The 26,419-nt window shown below is 42.4% G+C and overlaps 1 protein-coding gene across 1 annotated transcript; it reads right to left on the reverse strand.

Annotated features, from left to right (window-relative positions):
• Nucleotides 1–486: 486 nt before the first annotated feature.
• UBTD2 (ubiquitin domain containing 2) lies at nt 487–26,419 on the reverse strand. The gene is made up of 2 exons (XM_009710321.1): nt 26,187–26,419; nt 487–1,210 (listed from the first exon to the last, which is right to left on the reverse strand). Exons 1-2 carry the CDS (start codon nt 26,359–26,361, stop codon nt 813–815), a joined length of 573 nt encoding a protein of 190 aa, XP_009708623.1. The 5' UTR covers nt 26,362–26,419; the 3' UTR covers nt 487–812.

Below are 26,419 nucleotides of genomic sequence, written 5' to 3' on the forward strand. Positions count from 1 at the left end.
CCGGTCAGCCAGTAAACTTCAGGCTAAGTCAGTCCTGTAGCAAGTAAGTTTACAGTACAGTACGTGAGAGTATACATTGACTAAGTTATTGCCTAAGGCTCTGGCGGGCTGCGTTGCCAGCTCGGGAGCCAGCAGTGGCACAGGACTGCGTTGCCATCTTGGAATGTACAATTGCTCGGTCTGAGCATCACCAGGAGCTGCCTGCGTGGGACGGAGACCGATCCCCCAGCCCAGCTCCGCTGCCTGAGGCTGGCTGTGCCCCAGCGGTACCTGGGCGAAGCATGCGAGTTAGGTCAAACCAGAAAGGATCCCTGTGAACAGGCAGTGTGGGACTTACCCAGAGCAGCTGCAATTTTTGCATGAACTGTATGTGGTGCTGATATGAAATTTTATAAACTGATTTGTTTTAATTTTTTTTTTTTTTTTTTAAAAGTGCTCTATGTTGCTCTGGCTCCATGGATCAGGATACCACCGACAGTTTTAAGAATCATTACATATTTGTATTGTTTAAGTGAACGACAATCTCCTCCCTCCCTCTTTATACCTCCTCTCTTTTCCCTTCCTCTTCCTGCTCCTTCCTTTGCCCTTGCCCTGTGCTGCTTGCTGTTGTGGTAAATATGAGACCAGGCAAACCCCAAAGGCCAGTTTACATTTTTATGTTTTGTTTTTGCAGATCTCCATCACAGATGGAATTTTTGCTGGTCATTTCTTGGAACAAATCCATTAGCAGGACAAACCGAAAGAAGAGAGGGCAGTGAAAACAAACCCCATGACAGAGATGGAGGAAAGAAGAATCAATAAACAAGCAGAAATCAGTTTTCCACCGGGGTGGGATTTGCTAAGGGCTGGCTCACGATGACTTGCACCACGTAGTCCTTTGGGATTTTCAGCTCCTCCAGTTTCATTTTGTCTGCCAGCGGCCTGCCCGAGAAGAACCAGCGCTGGCTGCCCGGCTCCACTCCCTCCACCGCGTGCAGCCGCCTCTTCATGTGGTACACCGTGTCCATGCTGCGGACCATGAGTTTGAGGTCTTTGCCTGTGGACAGGCGCAAACGAAGCTGGCATTCGTGCCCTGAATTGGGTGGGGGATCAGGAATATCCAGAGTCTCCAGGTCGCCCTTCTCCTCTATCATGTTGATAGGTGGGGCGAGGCAGTAGACGGGAAGCTGGTACCGGTTGCCCAGTTCATCGTAACACTCTGTAAGAGCACCTTTAGGAGATAAAAAGGGAAAAATTGAGTATGAATGCGTTTCATATTTAACACTGAACAGGTTACACTTGGAAGCATTTACCCTACTGTTAAATCATCCGAGCGATGTGGTCTGAGTTCAGGCTTTAAAGGCTTGATACAAAAATCTCAAGTTTTCATTAAAAACTGCTTCACCTTGTTTTCATATGGAAACTTGGGGTTGAGTTAAAAGCCAAACGCACCCCTCCCTCCAGATAAACTAGGATAAACTTCAAAAGCGGCAGGAAGGAAGAGACAAGAGAGGATGATGTTCTCCCCATATTCAGGGCACATGTACACCCAGAAAATGCTACCTGGATGAATTACACGATCCTGAACCTGAGCTGTGGAGAGGCAAAATGGCAAAGACCAAAGGCAAAAGATCACTGTGAAAGAAAGATTTTCTAACTTCTCAGACATTCAAATATCGCTGAAACAGTTTCATATAGGACTCATGTTTTAGTGAGCACTGCCAGAACAAACAAACATGACCACCCAAGTCGGACAACTCTGTGGCTCCGTATGGAACGCCGCGTCACCACCAGAGCCGTGACACCCAGCACACACTTTATATTTGCACAGCATCTGCAACTCCCATATGCAAAGCCCTGAAGTTTCAGGAGTGATTTTTCTTTCCCCAGACTCCTGAGAGGTTCCTCGGGATAATCGGGGTGTTCGTGTTAACGATGACCGAGCAGCGGTGTGCTGCCTCGCAACTTATCGAGATGGTGCAACACGCACACAACAGCTCAAAAATTGTAACACTTACTGAAGTAACAAATACAAGCTGACTCTTTCACAGTATGAGACAGACTTTATAAAGATATTTCAAGAACTACCCTGGAAAAATGGCAGCACATTTTTCATAATGCTTTAAGAGTTAAAGTAAGAAAAGGCTGAAAGCAGAGCTCTGCTGCATACAGCGCACGTCACTTCTTGCAGCGAGCCAGGAAACAGAGATGCTGAGGAAGCTGCATTCTAAATCACAGCAGAAATCCCTTCTCACTGTGGTTAAACAACCGCAGATATTCACACTCCAAGCAGATGCTTCTCCCCTGTTTTGAATTTACCTGCTGTAACAGATTTCCACATTTTTGCCCCTAGAGGAGGCACATTCACTTGCAAGGTACCCATCCTGGTGTAGCTGGAAATGTTTGAAGAGGAGCCAAGTCCTTGAGCTACGGAGTATTTTAAAAACTCTTTGACTCGGCAGTTCTGCACACAACACCCAACTGCTCCTTGTTAGAAACTCAGAGCGGTTTTTTTACTTGGAGGTTTTTTCATGCTGACAGTGAGTTGTCTTAAACTTTGCTGTTTGATCAGCAAAATTACCGCAATACAAAATTGTAACTTGGGGATATACTGTGTCACTCAGCCCACTGTGACAGCAGCATCTTGAGCTGGAAATCTCCTTTCTTTTAGACAGAAGCTCCCCTTTTTTAAGGTTAATTTACGTTGATGAAAACACACAGAAGAAATCTTTGGCTAAAAGATCAATGGTTCAGGTGCAGCTGCTTTTGGACACTTTTCTGTTTCTACAGCTAGCACCAAGGCAGCCATGCCCTGAGATTTATTGAGAAAACAAAACAAAAAAAGGAAATCCAGAAAAATATAGTTATACCACTTATTACAGTCTTGTATCATTTATGAAGCTCAGAGGAAACCCACTTTTATCAAAACTGTATCAGATCCATACCTTTTATGGTACTTTGTGATTTACAGACTAAAGCCTGAAGTTCCCGTACTTCAATTTTGTTTTACAATGTTCATTTCATTCTGTACGCCTGATCTATTTAGTAAATGTCACAGCACTAAATTCTGGATCACAGTTCACAGAACTAAGCAGATGTAGTTTGCTGGGAAAAAAAAGAAAAATCCAAACCTTAACAGCCTTTAAGTTGAGCCAGAGCAGAGAAACTTCTTTAAAAGCTGCGTATCTTAAAAAGAATGCTCCTGCTTTAGAATAGCATATCAAAGAGATAATTTTGAATACCATGGCATATGCTTGCTAAGGAATTTCTTCATCATTTATGTCCTTGCCCAGTTGAACTAACATCAAGGTCAAAGCATATGCTATAAACGCTGAACTGCTTAATCATAGTCAGATAAGCAATATTTAAAAAATCCTCTGAAACAGTAGCTAACTTGGAGGTCTGTCTTTTAAAGGACAAAAAAAAGGGACAAAAAAAAAGACAGAGTAGAGGAAACCTCTCGCCACTAATAACTGCACAGTCCCATCCTAGGCAAGAAATGGTTTATAACAAATTGTTACCGTAACAACAGGCTACCATAAACGTCACCAGTAATCCCATTCTTCCACTCACACTGGTAGAAGTATCCCTAAGACTCTTAAGTCCTATTACCTAACACTCAATGGCTTTAAAGACTGGATATATTGATTAAAGCACAGAAGACAACTGTTATGAGCAGAAGAGACTTTATGATGGCACCATCTCCTTACCGGCACACCGTGCTTGCGGAAGGCCAAGCCGGAGTTCCAGGGAGGAGATGAGGAGGTGTTGGTCCTCACCTGCAAAGAGACAGGAGCTGTGCACACACAGCCCAGTCCTCTTCAACCAGCTAATTCCCAGTGGGCTTTACATTAAGTGATCTTTGGAGAGGGTCAGGCTCTGCTACAACCTTCAAGATGTCATAAATGGCAACAAACTCAAAGGCAGAACGCAAAGGGGCGTTACGTTGGTTGGAGTTCAAATGTGAAACAATTGCTGAAGGTGTTAACCAGAAGGCACGGTGAGTGTGGAGCTATTTTAAGCGATGCAGGCAAACACAAGTTATCGGAGAGGAAGAGAGAAAGTGGTTGAATTACCCGCAGCCACCATGGCGAGGCCTATCATCCCCAGCCAGATGGCAGCTCTTCACCGAGGCATTTGCTGCAGCATCCCTTACGCAGTGCAAAGCATGCAGGAAATTAAACATCTGAACTACAAAACCCTTTGTAATTTTGCTGGTTTAATTGAAAACCATGTTTCAGATCCTTTCTGCAAGATACATCAGCTTGGATGACACAAGTTATTCAGCAGGAAGGGGTACTAAAAGAATGTCAAGCTTTTATGAGAAAAGACAGGGAGAAAAGAAAAAAAATATTTTTAAGGTTTTCCTGTTACCTAGGCAACCAGGGTCCTCACCAACCAGCTACAGCACATGAAGGATGCAGCCTTCCTTAAACCAGAGAAGGAAAAAGGAACACAAACAGAGGTTTCACAGTCCATGCAGGCAGCCCAGTGCCCTCCCCTGCCAGCACCGTGCTCTGCTGGTGGCCAAGGTGCCCAGAGGTGTGCGAGGACAGCCCGCTCGCAGCCCTGCTCAGGGAGGTTTCCCCTTCCTTCCTCCAATCCTGCAGCTGGACACTGCAACAGATGACCAGACCAAGTTCAGATACGAAAGGGTGAGCTGGTACTTTGAATTTTCACTGCTGGATCATATAAAGAAACCACGTAAGAGGGGCAGATTTCAGGAAGAAAGCAGCATAGAGGATGGGTGGCAGGCATGCAGGTCTAGGTGAAGGATTCTGTGCTGGACATGAAAGATCAAGACGTTATAGAAATATTGTAGAACAGTATTGAAGAGAGGACAAATTAAGCTTATCAATACTTCATATACTTGAGTATTCTCTGTGCATTTCAATACTCCTCTAGATGTTCATGAGGTTCTCAAGCCTATCCAGAGGGACCTTGACAGGCTGGAAAGGTGGGTCTGTGCAAACCTCATGAAATTCAGTAAGGCCAAGTGCAAGGTCCTGCACCTGGGTCAGGGCAATCCCAAGCACAAATCCAGGCTGGGCAGAGAATGGATTGAGAGCAGCCCTGAGGAGAAGGACTTGGGGGTATTGGTTGATAAGAAGCTCAACATGACCCAGCAATGTATGCCTGCAGCCCAGAAAGCCAACCGTACCCTGGGCTGCATCCCAAGCAGCGTGACCAGCAGGTCAAGGGAGGGGATTCTGCCCCTCTGCTCCGCTCTGATGAGACCCCCCCCCGCAGTACTGCCTTCAACTCGGGGGTCCTCAGCACAAGAAGGACATGGACCTGTTGGGGCAAGTCCAGAGGAGGCCACGAAGATGATCTGAGGGCTGGAGCACCTCTCCTGTGAGGACAGGCTGAGAGAGTTGGGGTTGTTCAGCCTGGAGAAGAGAAGACTCCAGGAAGACCTTAGAGAGGCCTTCCAGTACCTACAGGGGCCTACAAGAAAGCTGGGGAAGGACTTTTTACAGGGGCATGGAGTGATGGGACATGGGACAACGGCTTTAAACTGGAAGAGGAAAGATTTAGATGAGATATGAGGAAGAAATTCTTCACCATGAGGGTGATAAGGCACTGGGACAGGTTGCCCAGAGAAGCTGTGGATGCCCCATCCCTGGAAGTGTTCAAGGCCAGGCTGGATTGTGCTTTCAGCAACCTGGTCTGGTGGAAGGTGTCCCTGCCCATGGCAGGGGGTTGGAACTGGATGATCCTTAAGGTCCTTTCCAACCCAAACCATTCTATGATTCTATGTTGATATGACTTTAATAAACTTGGACATAAAAACATCCTGGTAGCAACATGAAGAACTGCCTGTGAGGAAAGTCAATAAGAGAACCAACCAACAAACCAATCCACCCACCCAAACCCTAATCCTCTCCAACTTTCTATCATTCACAATTAAGATGCCATGGCACGTGATCTAAGGAGTGCTTTGAGGATCTCATTGACCGATTCATTATTCTGAAAAGTTCCTAGTTAAAGACTTACACTGTCAAGCAAGCTCTAGAGTCATTCAGTATCAATGCTGCAACACAGTTACGGAGTTTATAGGCTTATTCAAGTCAGACAGAACAGAAGATACGATGCTAGAACCACAGCAGATGGGATTATTTTAATATTTCAAAAGTGGTATCAGCTTGGAGACTGAGGAATTCTGGAAGGAGGTGCGAGGCAGAGCTTCTTGTTGGTTGTTATCCAGGTAGGAGACAGCTTGAGAGTTTTGGGCGGAAAAATAAGCAGATGTGATCAAGCATACGGAATTGGAACATTTTGAAATGAATTGCCTCACATGCCATAAAAACTTTGTTTTAGCAAGATTATTAGGATGGTGATATTTCTCTGGATTTGTAAGGGGAAACACTAAAAAAGGACTGGTTGAAATACTGCTTCCACCCCGAAGCAGTTCAGAGTTTGGATTTACTTGTCCTTCTGCACATAAAAGGACTAGCAATTTAAGAGACCTAAATGACATGAAGCTAAACTTTTGCAAGAGTAATTGAAATCAGGCATATATGACCACACTCATCTAACAACATAAAAAGTTTTAATGCATTTTAACAGCATTTTGACATTTCTTTAAAGCTGCATACCATTCTCTCTTCAGAAAAAGCAGCAAATTTCTTGTTTTCTGTTCATGATGTGCCTTCTATTTCTTTAAGATTTTGAGGAGGATTACTCAGAAACGCCCAGAACTTAAGAACTGAGCAGATTTCCATCTCTCCTTCCCTTCCCCCAGACAGACTTGCTGCAGGAAGAGAAATTAAGACGACACAAAATAAAATCTAGCATTGCAATGAGACTAGCTAATTTAAGGAGCTAAAGTATCTGTGTATAACACATTTGCCCAAGGAACAGCTGGTTCATTTGTTTTTCTCTCATTCCAAACCCAAGCTGAGCCTGGATTGCTGAATAAATTGGCAATAGTAGAGTTTTCACCTGTAGACTATTGGTTTGAATCCAATATAGGTCACTAATGCCTGAAACTCATTATGAGCATCAGAAAACAAGTGAATCTTCTTCTGGGTCCTACAGTACAGCAATTCCTAGAGAGCAAGGACTGAGGCAGAAAAGTTCAACTATCTCTTCATTTTTATTAGTTGCTGATTCCAGGTCACAGCTGGGAAACACAGGATCACATAACAAACAAAAAAACCATGTACTGATGTCAACAGCATGCGAGCGTGGTGAAGGGTGGCTTTGTTCAGTATGCGAACAGGATTGAGATGAACAAGTAAAAACACGTAGTGGTTTGTTCCAGCTCACCTACAACCATCACAAACTGGGAGGAGTTAACAGAAAAAAAGCTCTTTCACATTAAATCCTGTATAACTTAATAATGACTGAAACAGCTTAATGTTGCAGTTAGCAACTGTAGCTCTCCCATTTTCTGGAGGGCAACGCGTGGGAGTACTCATGCAAGCCTGTGCCTTGCACCACGTATGGAGAACAATAAAGCAACTATAATCATTAATAGCGTGGATGAAGCACTTGATAATAAACCACATATATAAGCCCCTTCGCATGCTGCTTCCACTTTCATGGGCTATGCAAATTTAAACTACCAAAAAGCTACTGTACAAAGCCTTTACAAAGGTACAAGCTTGTCTCCTAAGCTGCAGCACAACTCCTTCCACAACCCAGCTCTGCTCTCATCTTCAGCCTCCCTTTATAATAAAGGACTTAATCCAGCTCCTTAAAGAATGGGGTTTGTAGATCCTAAGTGTTTAAGCATTTAATAATTCTCATTTCAAATTCACTGAAAAACAGCTCTTCCATTATGGGAACATTATCAGTCTGGCTCAATTCCACAAAGGAGAACTCCCAGAGCCAGCAGGAGATCCCAGTGCTTCAGGAGCTGCTTGGTAAGCGCGGACCAGTTCACTCCCACTTGCGGCAACTGGCACAAGACAGACTGGAATTGTGCTTAGTGCATTACAACAAGGGAAAGGAGGAGAAAATTAAGATACTCTGCTACTGCCTTTGCAATCGTCTCACCCCGTTCTTTGGCAGGAGAACTACCTCATAGCTGGTTCACTGAATCAGCTGTTGCACTGCTCATACTCATCTCAATGCTTGGATGTTCTTTAGAAAACCTGGCTCACCTAAGCTCCAAGATCACTGATAAAATAACGTACATGCAGCTGTCTGAAAAGGCTCTGCAAGGCAATAACCTGAGACACACATGCAGCAGACAGATGGACTACACGGACTCTCGAGGTCCCTTCCAACCTGAACGATCATAACTAGCTGCTTTTGCTGTAATAATACTCTAAAGAGCAAATCTCAGTCAGAGTATCTAGCCAAAGATCTCCTATGTGTATCTAAGTCATCCTGCTTCAAACTAAGCACACCTTGCCCTAGTGCAGGGCAGGTTTGTGAACCAAGCTGGCAATCTCATGAATAAACCATTCTTAAAACCAGTTTTGCAACTCATGCCTGCACACTGGCACAGGCGAGGAAAACCCAAACAGCTATCCCTGAATCAGTGGTGCCCGGTACCTACGGAAACCAGAGGGCAGCAGCCCTGCAGAGAGCGAAGCCTGCACTCTCAGATGGCACTGCCTGCACTCACCTGCCAAAGAAACAGAGATGCATCCGAACAGTGAAGTGAAACAAGGGGCTTCTGCAGCTCCTTCTGCACTAACCTGCTGGCTAAGAGGGATGTGCCATTGTCACCCAGTCTGAGGTACGTCTCATCCATGCATTGTGACTGAAAGCCAATCTGCTTGCACGCCATTGCTACCTATGTTTTCCAGAAGCCTTTTGGTTTGGGTTGGATTTTGGGGACAAGGGGCAAGGAAGGAACAGGGGGTGTTTGTTTTGGGAAAAGGCTGGTGCAGGTATGCAAGGTGCATCACTGGGCATGCTGATCTGCTCCCTTTATCATAGCAGAGCACCAGCATCAGTTAATTAATTAGCACTAATTAACTAGGCTGAAGGTGAAAGATAATTAAGATTAACACAGTCTTCTGAAAGACAAATTTCTGCACTAGATAAGCAAGCCACTTTTCTTCAAATTCTAGCTGCAGTTAGTAGGTGTGCATCCCTTACTGTCCTCACTGCGCTGCAGCAGGGAGAGCACAGGAATTAGCCGCCATGGGAGGACGGATGGGTGGGGACACAGAAGAATTTGCGAAGGAAAGGGGGAAAGGGAGGCTCAGGGCCCTAAACCAACTGCCTCAAAATTCCTCTTAAAAATCCTCACTAATGCCAACAGCAGCAGTGGCAATCCTGTCAGAACTGCAATCTACAGCCCCACCGTGCTCATCTCCCAGAGAAAGGGGAAGGCAGAAAAGAGGGGACCTACGCCAGAAAGCTCAAAACTTAACAGCGGTGTAACTTACAGAACAGAGCTAATTCTTCCTTAATACAGTTTTACTAGAGCACAAATACTTACAGTCTATGCAGTTCATTGGCTTTTCGTCTGCTCTGGTTGCAGCAGACAACCAAGACACCCATTGGGCTGGTAATCACCTGTAACCCACAACGTGGCTAGGGACTGCCAGCTACTAGACCAGGGCTATGAATAACAACTATGAACTAAACAATGCAAGAACATGGTGAATTTTAACCACAACCATGGGTTCAGAGGCTGGTTAACCAGTCACCCGGTCATGGTATCCTTTACGACAAGTTTCCCCATCCCTTTTCTTGCAGGCTTTTGCCATGATACAAACTCTAGAACAGATTGACTGATTGGTGAGTTGTTCTTTATCCAAATCAGGTTTGACAGAGAAAGTCAATTATGTATTAATGCTCGGTAGTTGTCATGTTAGCAATATCATATGTACTGCCACTTCTGTATCACTCTGTAAAACTTGGATCTAATATTGCAAGAAGGTAACAGCTCCCAAGAAACATTACATCAGGGTTCAAAGATGACAAGTCTTTTTATTAATGAAGTATTCATGTACTATTCTGCTTTGCATGTCATTAAAATACATGCCTGTCTAGACAGGCTTCTTAGATAAAAATTAAAAAAAAAACTGGTTGGTAAGAGAGCTTCTCTGTATGCCCTCCATTTACATTTGCTGTTCTCCATTATCCATCTTCTTAAAGAGGGTAGAGGGATTTGCAGAAAAAAAGGCGGCATAGTATCACAATCATCTGAGCCTGCATCATATCGCTCCATGGACAGCTAACTTGGCAATGTTTAAAGCGAGCAGGTTATCTGCTCAGTGTGAGGATGCACAGAAGCCGAACACAGATTTCCAGAAGTTGTCACTGCCTTTGTTACCCCTGAGTTTTTAACTAGTCTGTTGTTCCCATAAACCAAGAGTGAATACCTACATTGAGCATCCAAAATCCTATGACTTAACATGGTTAAAATGGAAAACCAAATGGGAGGTTAACAATCGCATTTTATAGAACCAATAGATATTTTCTTTTTTCTGGCCAATCACAAAGACTTAAGCAGTTTTCGCTTTCTTTGGAGGTCCACAAAGCTTCTCCTCTGCTCTCCTAAAACAGACCTGTAAAAGTCTCCTTCTAATGCAGAAGTCATGGATGTTTGACTACAACGTTGCAGAAAGGCCACCAGAAAACACAGCACACTGGCTCTTGAGGGACTAACACTTTACTCTTTCACAAAACAGCAGCAGATGCCATTTGGACTGCACAAGTTCTGTTAATCCTAAACTAGATCCCTACGATTACAGACTCCATCATCCTATGAAAAGCAACATGCTTTGTGAGCACTATTTTTGGAAGAAAAAGTCTTTGTCCATTACGGTAGGATTTTTTGCATAATAACCATATACAAAACATAACTATTCAGTCTCACTTTTCTAATATGACACACTACTTTGCTGTTTCCAGGTACCTCTGGAAGACAAACTAAATGCCATGCTCTTTGCATTCTACTTTAAGAGGATTTTCCTTTAGCTAAGATCAGCAGGACACTAGCGATCAAGACCATGGACCAACACATCATCCAACAAATATGCCACAGCCTGCTGCACTCCTTTCCAAATAAGACAAAAGGCAAAGATAAATTTACCTTTGCTTGAGACTAATCTCATTAAGTATAATCCACTTGTCCTTAACTGCTTGTTCTACCTTGGACCAACTCTTGCAGCCACCTCAAGAAAAAGTATGCCCTTTTGCTTCTCGGGTGGAGAAGGTACAGCGTGACCACGCTAAGAAGTCCTGCTCTGTGCGGGGAGGTTCAATTAGCAACTAGTGACTGCAGCAACCCAAGCTGCTCCATCTCCATTGCATGACCACTGCCAGTGTGCTTAACCTTCCAACAACCCCCCTGGCCACCACAATGCCTGCTCTGGGCAGCAAAATTATATTTGAGACTTCGTTTAATCTGAGCTCAAAGTGCATATGGATGGAAATTTGGCTTGAGATAGCACTTATTATAGCTTCAGCTAACAGACCAGTGAAAACCACCCCTTAGATCAAACACAAAAGCAAATGTTGGCTTTTATGGAGTGCAGAGAAGTCCCCCATCAGTTTGCAATGAGAAAAGGATGTAGAAAGCTACATGAGGGACAGAAAGAAAGCACAGAATGACCTAGACAAAAGTTTGCCCTGTACCATGTTTCTCTTACTGCTCCCAAACTTGCCTATATCCCCATGTTGACATTCAAAGACTTGTTAACGAACATGGAAGTCATTCATTTGCATGCTCAGTCTCCAAGGATAACCAGCAAAAATGTTAAAGGCTCCAGGGAGGTCAAGCAAACTGACACAATCCCACATTAGTACCTACATCCTGAAATAAAATTACAATGCAAGGTTGTTTAAAAAGGTGGGGGCAGAGAGGATTACAAAAGGTTACAGGAAAGACCTGAAGCAACAGAAGGCTGCAGCATTGCTTTATGACATGTAATGTGCTCTTCACCTGCAAGATGTTGCTCCCTCAGAGTTACACTATTTAAAATAAAAAATTAAAAAAATGTATTGATTAAGCATAAACGTAGAAGATTGCATGTTAGTCAGAGCTGCATCGCCCTAAATGTCCACCTAGCAGAGGCTTTGGGGATCTGCACAGATGGTGAGAGCCCAGGCAGGTTAACAATTCAAGGCCTTGCTGCAGCTATGACCTTCTACAAAAAACTTGCTTGATCACGATGGAACAAATAAAGGCAGCTCTGAGATTTCATTATTTCTGTATAATAACTAATAGTCAAAACATGTATGGAAATATTTTTGTTGCACGTTTATTTCGTTGCAAGTTTTCTTCGCGATGATGCGACAAAACAAACACCAGATTTTCCATACTATGCTCTGTGTAAGGCTCAGACGTGCATCAGCAAAAAAGCAAAGCTCACTCTGCTTCTCAGTGATAACTCAGCAAAAAGCAACCACCAGCTCCAGGTCTGAACAAACTCACCCTTTTTCAAGTTCTGATTTAGAAGTTCTTTATTCTTTTAACCTTTTCAAGCTATACTATCACAGGGCACATTAGTGTTAAGGAAAAAACTAAATTTCTTAGAAATTAGTATTTTTCCCCTTACTGGCAAATCTGGATTTCACCAGATGATGCCAGTGTCTGTCACATGCTTTCATCAGGCTCTAATGCACCCTTATCAGCCTGCTAAGTGCTGAAGATATTCAGGAGTTTTCTCCTCCATTGCCAGAGGCGAATCTCTTCTGTAACACACTCACTGAAGCCCAGTAATGACTTGAAGTTACCATCCCAAGGTATTTATTGAAAGAGCTTGTGGAAGATTTAAAAGTACTATAATACCTCCTTTTGGCTCACTACCAGGCTAGTGAGTACCGCCCAGGCTCCCTCTAACACACCCCAGGTAGGACCTTCTTCAGCCATTACCTGGCCCTAAAAAGTTGCACTAGGAAAAAGCCTTCTCCTGCAACTCAAGACACTTGTGACCATAACTATCTTGCTTTGGTCTTGGAGAAAAGTTTCCACCTTCCTATTATTTAAATACCTGAACAAAACAGAGAAAGATGACAAACTTCATGGACACTGTCAACTGGAGATCATGGAGGAGCAGCAGAACACATCCATGAGCAAGGAGCAAGCGAGACACCCAAGGTCTGGCTGAGCCCCTCGTTTACCGAACTGAAGTAATTTGAAGGACACAAGTTCCTTCAGGAATACCAATTTTAGGGCAAAACGCTCTTGTGTCAGCTACAGAAGCAAGCAATACCACCTCTGAAGATCACCTTTTCACACAGAAGGCAGCATCTAGGAGGGTCTCATTAGCTTATACCGAAATTTTCAATGAGGAATACATTTTAAACACTTCATATTTCTTTTTCTCATTTTACCAGCAGACAGCAAGGCAGATGAAGCAGATACCCAGTTCCACTGCTGGAAGGAGCCAATGATGCAGTAAATGTCCACTCCTGTGAAGCATCTAATAAACTAGACATCATGTCCTGACCACTATCAGATACCAGAGGAGGAGTATTCACTTAAAACAGACATACTCCTGTCTGGAAGATCTGCAACATGCAGATCAACAAGCAGTCTGCAGCTTCTTATATGAAGAATTTGAGACATTCTTTTGCCATGAGTCTGGGTTTACTTTGAGCATTTAATGACCATCATGTAGAGTCAGTCTTGGTTTGTTCTTTGGTTTTTTTCCTTAAAGGAGTTAGCTGTACTTTCCTGGTCTTACATTAATGGTTAAAAAAAAAATGCAGTTCTGAAAACCAGTGTTGTACAGTCATCCTCACCGCACCAGAAAAGGCAAATTGAAACCAAAGACGGGAAATAGACAGGCATATGCTACCAGGGGAAGAGACTTGAGAAGAGTCCAAGCAATTAAGTTGACGAAGCTCCTCAAAATACCTTTTAAAAAACAAGAGTACGAGTTAAAAATATTTAAGGAAAACAACTGTAGGATGTAGCCATAAGTGGGTCTTATTTGAAGGGTTGATAGTTTCTAACCTGCACTTAGATATATAAATATTTCAGCCAGCCACAACTGCTTTACATCCTGATGATTTGATTCAATCCTCTGAAGAAAACATGGAAATCCAGCATCCCTCAGAAAGGATGTTGTGCATCTATTTTAAAAATATTAACCACAGCAGAAATGACAGAAAGCATCATCTTAATTGAAGCTCCGAACTGAAGAAGCTTTTGAGAAAACAGACTCTGCTTTAAGGCTAGGAGGAGTCCGGTGAAGCATAACAGCGTAATGCATCCTTCGCTAGCACCAGCGCATTGCACCCAGGACGTCAGAGTTTGTACTGTTCCTACAGAAAACACCTGACACATGAGCAAGCAGCCACAGAATCATACACGTCCCAGTGCCACAAGCACTAACGAAGGCTATAGGAGGGTAAGGAAATTGAAGCAATTCCCAAATATGGATGGGTCTTCTCACCATCTTCCACAGTAGCCCTTCGCTTTAAAGCAGCAGCAGGTGTATTTTACATTGTGAATAAATGTATCTACTCCTCAGTGTCTGCATACTGGCCCAAGCATGTTAGCTTTAACAGAACGGGAGGAAAGAGTAAGAGATCCCACATAATGATCTGGAATTTTCAAGAGGACAGAAAGCAAAATTAAAATAACAGAAAGACATGCATCATTAGAATAAAAGCACCTCCAGTAGCGATACACTAACTCAATTCCAATTATTATCTTTAATTGCCTCATTGATTAGCTATTGTCTTTTCCCCTCATTCTCTACTCGCTAATCTCTGTGCTCAGCTTTCCACCACATGCTATGAACAGCGGTTGCAATGCAGAAAGAACATGAATATTGGCCAAACATTAGCCTGGCTGTTGTCTGCTTCTTTGAAAACAAGAGAAACACCAACCGCATGGAGCAGCGCCTGGTAGGCACTGCGGACACCGCCTTCTCACATGGAATTGCCAATTACAAAGGAGTTTGTCAGCATTTCTCTAATTTTCAGTCAGGGGATCTCTTGAACAGCTCACTTTTACAACAAGCATTTCTCTAATGAAAAATACCATACAAAACACATGGTTTTAATTCAGCCACAAGCTGCATGGTGACAGCCTAGCAATGAAAGTCCAAGCATCTCTTCAAGCACCTCCATCTCTCACTTCTTCTAACCAGATCCCAGTGGAACACAGTCCTCCCAGGACACCGGGGCTACACCCTAGCACTCTTCAGAAACCTGGAGTCACACCCAGCCTAGGGGATGGAAACGAATCCACTGGGAATCCCAAGTGGGAAAAAACCCGTTTAATGGGGCTGTTAGGAATCACTTTATTACATGGCAGACGACTGTTCCTCTGCAGTACAGTGCATTTTAAAATCACTGCTGATTTACATCCTCCTCTTTCTAAAATGCATGCAAGACACTGGTTGTGAAAGTAAGGGCCCTTCATAAATGGTCCCTTCCCACCACTTCTGAGGGTGTGGATGCACACATGTTTTTCTGAGCAGCAAAACCATCCCAGCAGTTGCCTGACTCCCAGCTCCTGCCTGTTCCTGTTGTTGCAATACCCATCAAGTCGCCCTGCTATAAGTGCTTGCAGCTGTCTTATAAAGTGAACAGGGGAACTGATGAATGTCAAAAGCAACCCAATGCTGTGGCAAAGGACGTTTTAAACCTAGAGATGTTCACTGACCCTGCTCAGTATCCTGTGGCCCCATGAAGAGATGTGCAGGGGGAACAAGGAGGTTGTATAAAAGGGAAGCAGGCAACCTGCTCATCTTGCTCCGCTGCTTAAAGCATTCAGAGTCCACAGCCCTGGTCAGTACTAGGAAGCCAACTTCACTTTACCAAACTGAGAATATACATTCTGCCTTCTTCCATCCTGTGCTTCACACCTGAAAGAAATGCTGAACACACCCACACACTCCGAAGTCACTAGTTCTCAGTCCTTCCCCTGCTAGGATGCACATTCTCCGCTCCAAAGTGCCAACAGCTCTAAAGAAGGGACTTGGCAAAGCAGCAGCTCCATCCTGCCGCACAGCATTGGCTCCTCGTTCTCTTGCATCCCTCTTCTGATTCAAGCAAAAACAATCCAAGGAATTGTATCAAATGAAAGAAACCAGCAACAGCTAGCTTTGCTATTTAGGAAAGCTTTTACACCACTTCACACAAACCCAAGAGCTTCTCTTCCTCGGTTTATTTTGTGCTTTATACACACCCTCACAGTAACATTGTGCTTTCCATGGGTCCTTTTAGAGTAAAAACTGGAGCAAAGATAGGACAAAACATAGCTGAAGAGCAAAACCAACCGGCTGTGAGACTCCAGGTCAATGCAGGATGGGGTTATTCACATTAACTCCCTGCCTCTCTCCCCTAAAAGTCCTTCAAAGGGGAAATGGGGAAAGTACTCAAACGTGTAAGCATTCACAACTCCACTTCAATATAAAAATCAAATCAAAGGTTTCTCCAAAGCTTTCAACTCCCAGCTCCGAAGTGGTTACTATAAAAAGGTGTTTCTGCTGCACTATAGTCTATAAATTAATGCTGCAAACTTGCCCTTTTTCAGTGTGAAGGTAAACAGATGGATTGCTTTAAGCATCCAGAAACTGAAATAACGTGCTGTATTTTCAGCCAGGAAGAGCTGTTTTCTCACTCATATTTATAAATTGAGTATCTCCTCCTTGAAGTTCCAGTTTAAAAAGAAACATACAGCTAAAGCTCCCAATTGTGCAACAGTCATGTGATGAGGCTGTACAGACTTGACAGCGCTGTTAAACCAAATGACAACAGAAAGTGGTAAAAGAGAATGAGAAACAAGGCTTTAGAAAAGGTTTAAATATTTTGCAGTTTGCATCTACATTTTGAATCTTCATTTCCTTTTCCAAAGGACAGTAAAACTTGAAGTAATTGGTGTAATAATTGACTTCAGCCTTCCTAAATTTTGTATGGATCAAAAGCAAAAATGAAACAATTCTCTCCCTTTTACCAGACAACCTGCTAGACCTTCCTAGTATCCAGCCAGACTTCAGCTGTGACAACTACAGAGCAAAGGGACCTTTCTTGACTTTTTGAGTGTAACATTTATAAGGATTTTGCTCACACAGCAGAGCAGCAGTGCATCTGCCCTTCCCCAATGCTGTGTGCACGCGTGTCTCCTTGGAAAAAGGCGCTTCCCAAGAGCAATAAGCCATCTTCCCAGGCATGTCAGCTCCACAACAGATAGAGAAAATGCCAAGAATCACAGAGGTAAGAGATAGCAGAGGAGGAGAAGCTGTCACCCTCACAGCTGCCTCTGAGCAGCCACTGGGAAATGGGTTGGAGCAGGTTGAATTTGGCGTCCGAGCAGGGAGCACACAGCCTGGAAGCCACTGGTTGAAGATTCCTAATTTAGATGAAGTCTTCTAACAAAAAAACCCCATGCCTGAGCAGAAGAAGTGAAACAGCCAGAGCATTTCAGATATTTTTCATCAGCAGGAGGTACTTTCTGAGGACAGAGAGGGTAGATGGAGCATGCATAAAGTTGCTCAATGAAATGGATTTTGAACATGAGTTGGTCTCCCTCACCGCTTTGCAGGAGCCCAGAGCAGGTGTCCATCCAGCAGTTGCACAGTAGCATTTCTTTGCACACTTGTCGTGTCCTCGCACCATGTCCACGCTTCAGAGTAATGCGATGACAAGACCGCAACAACCGGCATTGCCAAAACTTGAGAGGCACACCACCAAAACTGGGACCGCAGCTCTCCCCTGGGTGGGCAACCCTTTTCCACGGTATCTATCAGTGTTGTGTCCACATGGAGGCAGGAAGACATTAAAAGAGTCTGGGTGCACTCTTGGAAAAGCTAGACTCAATGTATTCAGTAACCATTTTAGCAAAGACAAACCTAAGGAAGGAACTTGATGTCAACAACTTTTAAAAATAGACACTGATGTGTAGAAGAAAAACCAAAATACAAGCGCTCTCCTAATGCACACTCACGTCCTCAGCGCTAACAGCAGCTAGCCTGGTTACTTGCAAGACATCAGCAATTTCTGGGTTTTAATTGCTTACTTTTGGTATCTTTTTAACTGAAGTAAAAACAAACCAGAAAAACCTCCCCTCAAACTAAGAACTGCTTTCTGCTGAGCGGAGTTTACTACAAAAAAACAGCCAACTAAAAACAAAAAGCAAAAAATTAATAACCTCAACTGTAAATTTTATGATACTCGCTACAGAATGAATTCAGTTTCCTTAACTTTTACGGCCTGCATGCTCATCTCAGTACTATTGCTGATCATATTGACAGACACGCTTTGATAGTCAGACCTCCCAAAGCTTTCCTAAGTCTGCTGAAATCTAAAATTAGACAGCCACAGTCACCAAAATACCATTCACTATCCTTTTAAAGAGACATTAGAGAATCCTGACAGAGCATTCTGTATCCACATACAAAAATACATCGTTCAACATTTCACATGTGTGTAGACAATGTAATACATTACAGAAAAAATATATTGTCAATGCCAGTTAAAAAGTCTCTTCAGACAAATGAGCTACGGAGAAAGCAATTCCTACAACCACAACCCCCTAGCAAAGGCTAAGCAATGGATACTGTAGCTTGCAGGCAACGGTGCGAGAAAAAACACAAGGATCTTGTGGCTTAATGGGCAGCAGTTTACAGAAGTAGATTCAATTTAAATGCTAAAGATGCCACAGCAAAATTTACTGTACAGATTCTCTCAACCACAGATTCATCAATACAACAGTTAAATTCAATATAGCCATCACACAAAAAAACCTGCAAAAATTACAGAGTTCCAATTCTGGAGCTACTTTTTATGGGAGACATACATTAAATGGTCAGTGTTAAGCATCTACTACATGATTTTGTTGTAGATATTTCTGAATTTAAAGACTAATTCCTGAGAGCCCATTGACTACCTTCCACTACTTCCCTTCCCATCTACATCTGGCAGCTCCCTTTTAGTAATTACTGTTTTGGGAGCCTGGAAAATCCATACATGAGATGGATACACAGGGCCCATTGCAGAAAGCTCATTTATAGTAGCATCCTACTAATGGGACTCGCAGCAGTTCTTGGACGTTAATAAAGATCAAGCATGTGACATGAGGAGCCTTAACATTCACAAAGGAGAAGGGTTTGGCAGATAGGTAAACACACTGCAGCAGATGTATTTTCTAAAAGATGATACACAATGTCTGCAACAGAATAAAATCTCTAATCATTTGAATTAGAGACCATGCTTCAACTTGACTTAGAAAAAGTAAGTCTGGTTTCACTCCTGGATGGTATAAAGAACCCCTCTTCTAATATAGGATCTGGCTTTAATACAAACCAGTTTATACACCTGTGATATACAATACCTTTTATTAAATTAATACGAAGTGGCACAGCCACTAACGATTGATACAGCCTTAAAAGGACTGCTGGCACTTGGGTGCTGACTTTCCCTCTCCAGGACAGGGAACTGTCTGGTTCCTTCTCAATAAAAGCATTGAATGCTATTTTCATCCTCAGTTATTGTTTCTACAAAAATAAGCTACCATGACAACTCCTCCCTTCCCTCACTCCAAGTCATATACAACCTCAGGTGGTTTTGTTGTGCAAAAGGGTCTACACACCCTCTTATAAGCACCCTCTCCTTATAAGCAAGGATGAGGCTGATTGGGATTAATAACTTGTATCAATGGCATATACTGCTCAGCTTTCCCATCATTACTGTGTTCCTCAGTCCGGCAAGGAAGAAGAAAATGGTATTTTGCTTATGGTTTGCCTCTATCACCAGTACAGGCTGTGTGTTCCCCAGTGTTTGAGACTGGATGAACAACTGCTTTAACCAAATCCTGTATTTCTTGCACCAGCATGATGTTGGTATGTAAACTTTTCATGAAACTACTGCAGAAAAGAAATTAGAGCAAGGCAAAACCTGTCGGCCTGAAATTTCCCCAAACATTAGAATAATCTCAGTAATGATAGGAACAAGGTAATAGCATCCACTGAACACAGTTAATAAAACACCATCCTAATAAAGGTAACATATGCACAGTCCATCAGCACTAGGCAGCAATAAAGCACCCTGATGCCCACCATCAATAACCTGTGTGCTCGTCCAACACTTCCGAGCATAGGTACAGCTTTCGTTTCCAAAAAAGCTTCAATAATTCTTCTGATTTACTTCGAGACCAATGAGAGAAGGTGAAATACCAGCTGCAGCAGGGAGCAGAAGTTTTCCAATGCTCCCAGTGTTTTACCTAAGCAGTATAAAATCCTCCTTGGGACTCCTCGCACAATGAATGCAATCAACCTAAAAGCAACACTGACATCTTGCCAAACATACCCATGCCATGGACTGCTCTCCTGTTTACTCAAAACCATACCATTCCATCAGCTTTAGCTATCATCCTCTCTCCCCTCCACCCTGCACTCCCAAGGTCTTGAACAACAGCGTGGAATCCTTCATTTACAAACAAAAATGAAGTTTTCAACGTAGCAGAGGGCAACTTTCTTTATCGAATACAACTAACAAGTGTTCACATAGCACTAGCTAAGTACTTAAAAAACAAAAAAACAAAGGAAAACAAACCCAACCCCATGAGTAAGGAGCATGTGCATCCTGATAGACTCTTGAACCACAGCGCTGTACCGAGATGCAGCCGAGCACTAAGGGATGGCAGGTACCTGAAGCCATGCAACGTCCTCTCAGGCAGCAACCATCTCCAAAACCCCAGTGCACACAAAGGGGAGGCAGTGCACAGAGGGATGCAGCACTGCAAGCACAGCCATTAAAAGCTGCTCTTTAGTACAGGGAAACATCAGGCCCAAAGGCAATAAATATCACAGTATGATGCACAGTTACAGCTCAATAGGGAAAAAAAGCGTTTTGCTGGAATTAGGAATTTGTGTTTGGACTGGGGTGGGGTAAGCAGCGGAGGTGAAGCATGCTTTCCGTTACACCGCTGCTGTTGAATTTGGGTTTTTTGGTCTGGGTTTGGTTTTTTTAATATGGTTTTCTGTTGAATATTTCACCCAAAGGGGAAGAAAATGCTCTATTCACGGCAAGAACATTTCAGTAATTTCATCTACTTTTCCCCAGCATTTAAGTTAAATACTCACATCCCCACTTTTCATGATCTCAAGTGTTACACACAGTAAATGTGACAGTTCTGCTTGCACACAAAGAGCCAGTGCTGCAAGACTACTCACTGAAAAAGCATGCTGCGAGCTACAGGAGCTGTATTTTAAGGCACAGAGAAGTTGACTGCACCCGAGGACAAAGCCACTCCTTAGCAAAGAGGTCCTTTTATCATTCAAACAGCATTAAAAGAGTTAAATCCAATGTACTGGTAACTATTCTACAGCAGATTAAGTGTCCATCCTGAAATTTGAAAACTCCACTTAACCCCAGACAGATTCCAATTAATATTAACTACTTTTAGGACAAGTTCAGCTCACCACTAACATCTGGTGCAGACCCTAATAAAATACTATACACTCCAACACTGCCTTTTTGATAGCTGAGAAGTATGTAAGAATGTTCTTCATTAAATTTAAATGGACTCATTAATAAAATATTGAGGATATACTACTTTAAGACATCAGAAAAAAGAAAGTATAAATTGGCGATAACGTTATTTCTATTTTTAAATACATCCCACAGAGGCACCAAAGATAGATGAGAAGTGCTAAGCCCATCCCACAAGCTTATTTATCTATTTAATACTTCTTACGTGCTATTTTTAACCGCAGAAGACAGCAAAAGGCATCCATTAGAAAAATTACATTGGTTAGAGTCTTCTTCACACAGGTTAGACAAGCGAGATATCTGGCTGAACGCAGCATTTAGAAGAGATGTGTTTTTTCCTCCCTTTCCTATAGGTTTCTGGAATAAAAAAGCAATTTTATTTTTGCAGCATCAGCTAGGTCATAATCTGTATCTGCAAACCTCTCTCAGTCCTTACTTCCCAGCCCCCTCTTCCCACTCCTCCTCTTCCCGCAAGGTTTAATTTTGTAAGTAATATGCAGTTTGAACGCATACATAACATGCTTACGACACAGGGACCGTTAAAATGTAGATGTTTGGGTTTGGTTTTTTTAAGCCTTGGTTGTACACATAGAAAATAAATGACAGGAAATGCCATAGTATTGCATCATTTTGAAGAAGACCTATTTTGTCAAGAGAGGAAAAAAGTTAGTTAAAAATTTTCCATTTTTTTCGATAGAGTTAAAGGAATTTATCTTAGTTGATGTTAGATTTCCTTAGGAATCAAGATTCTTTGGCGAGCTAAGAAATCAAAGGAAGAATGTCCCATCACAAATACAAGTTTTCACGTACAAAAATGCCAGAGCTACACTATCAAATTATTTACTTCAAAAAAAAAACCACCTTGATTTGATCTCTACATATCATCTTCCTAAATGGTTGCTTTCTTTGGGGAAATACAGAGTGTTTTCATGCACAGCCTGAGCAGCAAATTTTTCCTTTTCCTTGAAGAAACAAAGCCTCAACTCCAAGGAGGCATTCTGGCACTCCCAATCAGGTTCTACCAGGGTTTCTGGTGGACCAAAAGACAAAATTGCATGTAGGCATTTAGGTGTTATTTCAGGAGGCTCTGCAAGCATTTTGATTCTCATCCTAACTTTGCTACAGAAGACACAGCCTGAATTGAATGTGTGTTTGCTGCCTGGCGAGGTAAACAGCTACAGACAATAAAAAGGGTACAAAAGATGAATTTCAGAGGTGAGACAGGTCCCCCCGGCCATGTTTCAGGCCCCCGCGCAGAGCCCAGGGCAGGAAGACAGACCACGCTGTGCAGGGCATGGCACTGCTCCGCAGTGACATGGGTAAATCTAGACAATGCTATATGTCAGGTAAGCACAGAACTGGATACTTAAGAAATCCAGCTGCTGCATATGCATTAACAGCTATTTTCCCTTCTTTTTAAATTTTGCACAAAGGGAGTTTTTTGTAAACAAAACCATGGAGGTTTTTGGTGTCACTCGGAACAAGGACAGTTTGTTTGTTCTACCTGCCTGGAGATAAGCTCAGTTTGCTGAGAGCAGGCATTACTGTGCCCATAAGTGGAAGGCTTTTATTCATAATCTATTCATATGTGGCACTAACAATGCTTGATGACTAAGAAATACTTGAGTTTCTAAAAGAAGTAGCTTTCTCTGTAGTGGAAAGGTCACATTGCATAGAGAACTACGCAAGCAGCTGATGCACAAGACAACTATCACCAGCAGAAAGCTGAATAAAAAGCAAGTAACACAATTTTGTGAGTACAAAAATCACTACTAAACTCGAGATCCTGGATAAATATTCAAAACATTCTCTGTATTTGGAATTCGGCCTCAGGCCAGGCCTGGCTTGAGCAACAGAGCCTCTAATACAAGTTTGATTCCTGACTTATTCCTGAAATATTCTGAATATTCTGCATGTGGGCCTTAGAAAGCAGACTACAGTCTGCCAGTAGTAGGCAGGACCCCATGCAAATTATCTGCTGAAAAGCCAAATTTAAGAGTTCACATACTTCTTCACCCTTAAGTATTGCATTCAATGACATTAAAAGGCTAATTTCCAGGGCACAGCATCCATCCTACATTCCTCAGGCTGCCCAAAGAGAAGAAATGCGAGTTATCTGCCCAGTTGCAGATTTTTGCTTGCAACCAGAAACTGCTGGGACTTAAAGCCTGAAACATGCTTATGAAGTCTGAGCTTAATAAGCAGTTACTCAAGAAACTAAGAAACACTGTTTTCAAACTTGGGAGTGTTGAAACTATACATTACACATCCTCTCTTCTTGTAAGTGAGGAACACAGACATACAAGTCACTCCATCTCAGAACCCAAAGACAGACTTCAGCTTCCAGGTAGGCTTAAACTGCTTAAACTTTCCCACTTGAATAAAATCCTCCTTTGCAATTACAAGTTGTTATGCCACTCTAACAAGAGGAAGTAGAGACCCAATATGTCAAACAGCTTCTTTGCATGACCTGATGCCATAAATTTAATGTTTCCCCTGGAAGTGCTGTTCATCTGTACACTTGTGCAACACGTAAACTGAATACATAATCTAACGCGGTCAAAAGAGCTCATTACAGGAGTCTCATCAAATTCCATAACCACATTATACAAACAATATCCCTCTCACTGCACAATCATGCTCGTGATTTAAATTTTCTTTTACTAAAAGAATTATGTTTCCATCAGTCTTCTGTGTACGGTCACAAGCAGATTCAGACTCTCACTGCAGACAGTGAACATTCACACACTAAGAGACAATTCTTCAGGCTAAGCTAAAGTCTGATCTGGAGAGCAACTCACATAAGCAGTCAGAGACCATAGTGGAAGGTGATCTGTATTTTGTTAAACCTGCCCCATATATAACACGAATCTTCCTGACCTCTACTGTTTTTATTTTAGCAACTAAGCAAAACAATGCAGCCACTACCTTAGGTCTGCAAATACTCAATCTCCAAGATATTAATTACTTCCATTTATCTGAATAGTGACTTAAAATTATCTATAACTTCAGTTATCCATTTTGCCAGACCTATACAATTCCCCCCAGCTTACAAGCTTCTTCTGGGACATTTTCAGCAATGTAGGTGTTTTGGAAGGACAAAAATCCAGCAACATTATCAACTGAGAAGGTGAACATTCTGTTGTTTTCTGGACACAGAATAAATATAATATGCTATTTAAAAATACAGTATTGATATACAAAATCAAGAAGCCTGGTAGGTAATTCAGGACTTCCAGATTCTGACCAGTTTCATGAACTAGTGCAAGGAAAGAAATAAGACACACAAACACAGGCAGAAAGAGGTCTTCTGATACCAGTTCCATGGTAGACAACTTGACTCCTTCCTCTCTCTTTTGAAAATCATATTAACTCACAGCAGGGAAATTATTTTTCTCTCTCCAAAGAATTGGGCCTAGAATGTATACTGACCTCCAACAGGTCTGGCAAAGAGGAGATCCGAGATCTCCTTGGCATTGGGAGGTTCTAGAAATAACTGACAGATTCCTCTTTAAGACTACAGCTACTACAGAAAACATTTCCATATGCATAACCACCCCTGACAAAAACTCCCTCATCATCAGTCAAACCAGCAAAACACAAACCTCCTTGAAAACAAACAATGATCTGGATGACAACAATACTGTACATGAATTATGGAAAAGTCAGGTTGTGTTGCAGCACTGCAAGTTTCCACCTCTCGGCGATGTTTCAGAGATCCTGACTGCTCAAGAGTGGGGAAAACAACACGTTAAGCCACAACTACTAGTAATATTTCACACTTTAGGATGGGAAAAGACGGACCAATCCCCAAATCCACCCCTTCCAAACTAAATACATGATCAACTGTGACTTCTTAGTGGGGGGGGGGGGAAAAAAAAAAAAAAAAAAAAAAAAATCAATCTTATGAAAACTAGTTACCCTGGAAAGCAAGGTACAGAATTTGCCAAATCATTATTTGATGCAAGCCTCTTCATGCCCCTTCTGGAAGAGAGCACACCAACGAGAGCCTAACCAGAACACATACCTGCTTCAGTTTAGTGCGCCTTGTTATGGGTTGGTGGTTGATTTTTTTTTTTTTTTTTTTTTTTTTTTGGGGGGGGGTTTTGGGGGGTTTTTTGGTTGGTTGGTTGGTTTTTTTCAATTTCATCCTGATTGTTTCAGGTTACTGACGTGACAAATCCATTCAATATATTTTATTTTTTTTTTAATAGAGAAATTGAACTGTATTTCTATTAGGAATAAAGGGAACTGATTAATTTCAGAAGGAGAATTTCAGAATTCAGAACAACAGAATGAACGGGAAAGCATCTGAAGTAAGTGCTTACAGTTTATCGTATATAAGATCTTACAGCAGATTACCAGCATCAGGTTTTCGGCAAAATTTTTCATACTCTTCAGAAAAGAAACTTTAAAATCCCCAACAATTCAGGGTGCCAAAGAAACTCGTAAGATCGGGGCCTAGGTGAAATCTACTCCCTTACAAAAGGAGGCTGTAAAAAAATTAAGAAAATCATTCCTTTGAGCATCCAGGTGTTTCAAGAGATTACAGAAAGTCACCAGCATTGCCTACAGAGATCAGACACTAACTGTGCATTAAACCACGTACCAGATCATAAATTCAAATTTAGGTAAATATAGAAAGGCAGCTTTTCTCAGTCCCTCTGCACACTAACATGACTTTGCTTTGAAACATCAAATAGGAAGACACGCATACTGAAATACAGGTATTTAAAACTATTGCATACATATCTCAATTGATTTTCACATTGAAAACACATTTGCCTTAACCTACTGTTACACTTCTCACAGGCCACATCCGTCTTAGATGAACCTACCATGTGGTAGTGTTATGTTTGCACCATCAATGATTGCTTGTGCCAGTTCGTGATCATTGCTCTCGAAAGCATGCGCAGCAGCCTTGAGGGCATCCCAAATCTCCTTGCGACCTTCGAAAGCTGGCGCTGTGTCCCAAAACTCATCTCTCTTACTGCGCAACTGTCCGTCTGTCATGGGGTAATCACTTTTCCATTTTGGTTTCTCTTTTTTCAAGGGCTGATTACGACCGAGA

Source organism: Cariama cristata, unplaced genomic scaffold, assembly GCF_000690535.1.
Source record: "Cariama cristata isolate BGI_N322 unplaced genomic scaffold, ASM69053v1 scaffold13481, whole genome shotgun sequence".
In the NCBI taxonomy this organism is placed as follows: Eukaryota; Metazoa; Chordata; class Aves; order Cariamiformes; family Cariamidae; genus Cariama; species Cariama cristata.

Bases quoted from the DNA above. Each gene is read 5' to 3' on its own strand.
- UBTD2 (XM_009710321.1), bottom strand. From the start codon at position 26,361: ATGACAGACGGACAGTTGCGCAGTAAGAGAGATGAGTTTTGGGACACA. The intron at 1,211-26,186 runs GTAGGTTCATCT...TATCTCCTAAAG, and splicing joins AAACATAACACTACCACATG to GTGCTCTTACAGAGTGTTAC.